Below are 5,000 nucleotides of genomic sequence, written 5' to 3'. Positions count from 1 at the left end.
GGGCCACACACGCGCTGGGGTACGTGCGCCCGTTACCTGCACACACCGGCACGAAGTGATCCGCACAACCACATGGTAGACCTGAGGACACACACACACACACACACACACATTAAACATCACCACAACACTGTCTGCTGCAGTGTGTTACTGAAACACACACACACACACACACACACCGGTGAAGAGCCGCCGGTCCTCCTCTGAGCTGTCGGAGCGCACACACTGACGAGATGAACACACAGCGTCACCCGCAAAGCAGGAACACGGATTACAGTCCACACGGAAGGATGAGCCGTGACCTGTCCATCACACACACACACACACACACACACACACACACACACACACACACACACACACAGTTATTAGGAGTTATGAGGTCTATTGTTACACCGCAACTCTTAAATCTGGATCTGCATTGTTCAAACTTTAACAGTTCATCTGTATGAGTGTGTTTATTTACTATTAGTACTATTCTCTCTCTCTCACACACACACACACACACACACACAGTTACACACAAACACACACACTCACACACAGTTACACCCAAACACACACACAATTACACACAAACACATACACTCACACACACAGTTACACACAAACACACTGTACAGGTTCAGCTTAAACCTGTGTGTAAATCTGCTATTGCTGGCAGCAAAAACACACACACACACACACACACACACACACACACACAGCTATAAAGCGCATCACATCTGTGTTAAATAAAGCGGAGCCGGCGAGCGCTTCAGAAGTGAAGAGAAAATAAACATGAAAGAAAAGCCAATAAACTCAGTCAGGTTCAAACACTGCGCCATACACACACACACACACACACACACACACACACGCATACAAACACACACACACACATACAAACACACACACACATACACACACACACACACACACAGGCTAAAGACAAACACACACAGTCACAACAACAGAACAACACAACACTATCAGTGATCAGATGCATTTATCACACACACATACACACATATTATAACACACAGACACACACACACACACACTTAGACACAGACACAAGCATACCCACACACTGCAGACACACAGCTGTGTTTAAACGCTTTATTAAAGTGATCTCTGCATAACAGCTCCCTGTACACCACAGCACTCCTCCATCTGGACTGAATCGTCCTCCGCCAGCAGGGGTCAGTGTGCAGAGAAATTAATGAGTATGTGTGTGTGTGTGTGTGTGTGTGTGTGTGGACTCACTCCTGCGCTGTCCTGCGATCTGGCAGCTCTTGCTGGTGTCGAAGCAGGGCATCTCAGCGCAGTTCTCCAGCCGGCCGCTCTGACCGCAGACGCAGACCTCATAGCAGCCCGGCTGAGCACTGTGCACGGGCACCTGCAGACGGGCATCAGCGGGCACCAGGAACTCTGAGGCCTCGCCCAGCTTACAGCCTGGAGGAGCAGAGACACACACACACACACACACACACACACTGTAACGTCAACCGTCAACTCTGTTATGGTTAACTCTGTCATCGTCAACTCTGTCACTGCTGACTGTTACCGTTGACCCTGTTACCGTAAACTCTGTTACCGTCGACTCTCATCGTCAACTTTATTACCGTTGACTCCTTTACCCTACACTACTTCACCATAGACTCTATTATGGTTAACTCTGTCATCGTCAACTCTGCAATAGTCAACTCTGTCACCATCAACTATGTGAACTTAGACTGTCATTGTTGACTCCGTCACAGACCATCGACTCTAGTTACCGTCGATTCTGTCATCGTCAACTCTGTCATCTTTGACTGTCATCATCTACTCTGTTATTGTCGACTCTTACTGTTGACCCTGTTACTGTCAACTCTGTTACCGTCGACTCTGTTACCGCAGACTTCTTTACCGTCGACCTGTTACCGTCAACTATGTTACCACCGCCTCTGTTACCATCGACTCTGTTACGTCAACTCTGTTACCGCCGACTCTGTTATCGTCGACTCCTTTACTGCCGACTCTGTTACCGTCGACTATGCTACCGCCGACTCCTTTACCGCCGACTCCGTTACCGCCGGCTCAGTTAGTTACTGTCAAATCTGTTACCGCCGACACCTTTACGGCAGACTCTGTTACCACCGACTCTGTTACCGCCGGCTCAGTTAGTTACTGTCAAATCTGTTACCACCAATTCCTTTACGGCAGATTCTGTTACCACCGACTCTGTTACGTCAACTCTGTTACCGCCGACTCCGTTACCGCCGACTCAGTTAGTTACTGTCAAATTTGTTACCGCCGACTCCTTTACGGCAGACTCTGTTACCACCGACTCTGTTACGTCAACTCTGTTACCGCCGAGTCTGTCATATTCAACTGTCATCGTCGAATGTTAAAGTCGACTCTGTTACCGCTGACTCTGTCATCGTCAGTCTATTACAAATGACATGTGAGACAGCAGTAATAATAGTATCACATTTAATTTACAAACTTGCATTTGTGTGTGTAAATGTGAGATTGTGTTGCATGTATGTGTGTGTGTGTGTGTGTGTGTATGATTGTGGGTGTGTGTGTGTATGATTGTGGGTGTGTGTGCGGGCTGTACCAGGCACACAGTAGTACGGCAGGCAGTCGTGTCCTACATGGCAGCCCTTGCGGTTGACGTGACACAGGTGGCTGCTGGGACAGGGGTTGGGGTTGCAGGGGTGGATGACCTCCTCCACACTGCTCTCCAACTCACTGGCAGCTGCAGGACAGAGAGGTCAGAGGTCAGAGGAGGCGGAGCCTGGCTGACAGACAGCAGTCAATCACTCACTCAGGTATCTGTTCAGAGGGATGCAGCGCTCCGGGTCATCAGTGGGAGACAAAAGGTCACAGATGCGCTCTGGGGTCTGAGCCTCAGCAAAACGCCGCCGGTCCCCACACTGACGGAGGATCTCCACACAGTCTGACCTGCACACACACACATCAACAACACACACATTAAATACACGCACGCACACATACACAGAAACAGACATGCATGAGTGTGTGTGTGTGTGTGTGTGTGTGTGTACCTGCAGATGACGCTGCCTCTGGATCGGCTGTAGCAGGGTTTGATCTGCAGAGCGCAGGCTACAGTCTTCCACATCTCGGGCCGGCAGCGTCTGATGTCCAGCACCGGGATGTTCATCAGCGGCATCCGGATGCTTCCATTGGACCACAGCTTAAAGTCATTCAGCGCACCCTGATCAGACTGAACATTACAGCTGCGGAACAGCTCCGTCGGCCTGACAACACACACACACACACACACACACACACACACACACACACACACACCATGAGGATGAGTTTACACACACACTGAGCATAATCCCACAGCGAGTCTGATGATGATGCTGCAAGTTTGCTTGTGTTGTGTAACTGTCTAAAGCAGACACTAGTGCGTGCGTGTGCGTGTGTGTGTGTGTGTGTGTGTGTGTGTGTGTGTGTGATCCTGTAAATGTGTGTGTGTGTGTGTGTGTGTCAGACGGCTGCCCCAGAGCTGTACTGACTGCTGTGGACTCTGCAGGTCCGCTGTGGGTGAGTCTACAGTCTACTGTCTGTCTCTCTCTCTCTCCTGTTTGCCTTCAGAGCTCTTTGAAACCCACAGGAGAGCCGACACACACACACACACACACACACACACACACACACACACACACACACACACACACACACACACACACACACACACACACACACCCAACCAATCCCACAATCCTTCAGAGAAATCAAAGCCAGCACTTGTTTTTCTGAACTGCAGATCATGGGGAGCCTCATCTGTACCCCCACTGCCATTCATCACACCATCCAGACACTCACACACACACACACTGCAGGTCAAAGCGAGCATCAGAATGGGGAAGAAAGGGGATTTAAGAGACTCTGATCGTGGCATGGTTGTTGCTGCCAGACGGGCTGCTCTGAGTATTTCAGAAACTGCTGATCTACTGGGATTTTCACGCACAACCATCTCTAGGCTTTACAGAGAATGCTCCGACACAGAGGAAATATCCAGTGAGCGGCAGTTCTGTGGGCGCAAATGCCTTGTTGATGAGGCCAGAGGTCAGAGGAGAATGGCCAGACTGGTTCCAGCTGATAGAAAGGCAACAGTAACTCAAATAAGCACTCGCTACAACCGAGCTCTGCAGAAGAGCATCTCTGAACACACAACACGGCCAACCTTGAGGCGGATGGGCTACAGCAGCTGGTGGTGTAATGGTGTGGGGGAGATTTTCTTTGGGTCCATTAGTACCAATTGAGCATCAACGCCACAGCCTACCTGAGTATTGCTGCTGACCATGTCCATCCCTTTATGAGCACAGTGTCTCCATCTTCTGATGGCTACTTCCAGCAGGATAACGCAGCATGTCATAAAGCTCAATCATCTCAGACTGGTGAACATGACGATGAGTTCACTGTACTCAAATGGCCTCCACAGTCACCAGAGCTCAATCCAATAGAGCAGCTTTGGGATGTGGTGGAACGGGAGATTGGCATCATGGATGTGCAGCCGACAAATCTGCAGCAACTGTGTGATGCTATCATGACAATATGGAGCAAAATCTCTGAGGAATATCTCCAGCAGCTTGCTGAATCTACAACACCAAGGATTAAGGCGGTTCTGAAAGTGAAAGTGTCCAACCCGGTACTAGTAAGGTGTACCTAATAAAGTGGCCGGTGAGTGTACAGTATATATAAACTGTCCTGTTTAAATGCAAATATATCCTCTACATTCACTGAGAAACAGATTAAAGTAGTCATTATCACAGTGTCTGTTCATTTATGCTGAGCAACTTGCTATGGAGTTTGGGTTGTTGCCATGATGATGATGATGATGATGATGATGATGATGATGAAGGATCCTCCTCCAGTCCCTCTTCATCTGTTTTACGGTCTGCCAGGCGCACATCATAACTCAGCAGTGTGTGTGTGTGTGTGTGTGTTTTCGCACCTCGCCTCTGCTTTGATCATGTCTTGACTGCATTAGCAGAAGG

The 5,000-nt window shown here is 49.2% G+C and overlaps 1 protein-coding gene across 2 annotated transcripts in view; it reads right to left on the bottom strand.

The window, feature by feature from the left end:
• reck (reversion-inducing-cysteine-rich protein with kazal motifs) overlaps positions 1–5,000 on the bottom strand; it is a 35,760-nt gene that overhangs the window by 6,967 nt on the left and 23,793 nt on the right. For both annotated transcript variants that reach the window (XM_073939965.1, NM_001423853.1), the window contains exons 11-16: positions 3,036–3,248; positions 2,795–2,931; positions 2,585–2,725; positions 1,249–1,437; positions 180–302; positions 1–81 (exon numbers count right to left, since the gene is read on the bottom strand). The exon at positions 1–81 is cut by the window's left edge and continues 91 nt beyond it. In XM_073939965.1, the coding sequence (XP_073796066.1) occupies positions 1–81; positions 180–302; positions 1,249–1,437; positions 2,585–2,725; positions 2,795–2,931; positions 3,036–3,248 (884 nt within the window). The remainder of the gene's footprint in view (positions 82–179; positions 303–1,248; positions 1,438–2,584; positions 2,726–2,794; positions 2,932–3,035; positions 3,249–5,000) is intronic.

Source organism: Danio rerio, chromosome 24, assembly GCF_049306965.1.
Source record: "Danio rerio strain Tuebingen ecotype United States chromosome 24, GRCz12tu, whole genome shotgun sequence".
Taxonomy (NCBI): Eukaryota; Metazoa; Chordata; class Actinopteri; order Cypriniformes; family Danionidae; genus Danio; species Danio rerio.
This window is presented reverse-complemented; position numbering and strand designations above follow the sequence as displayed.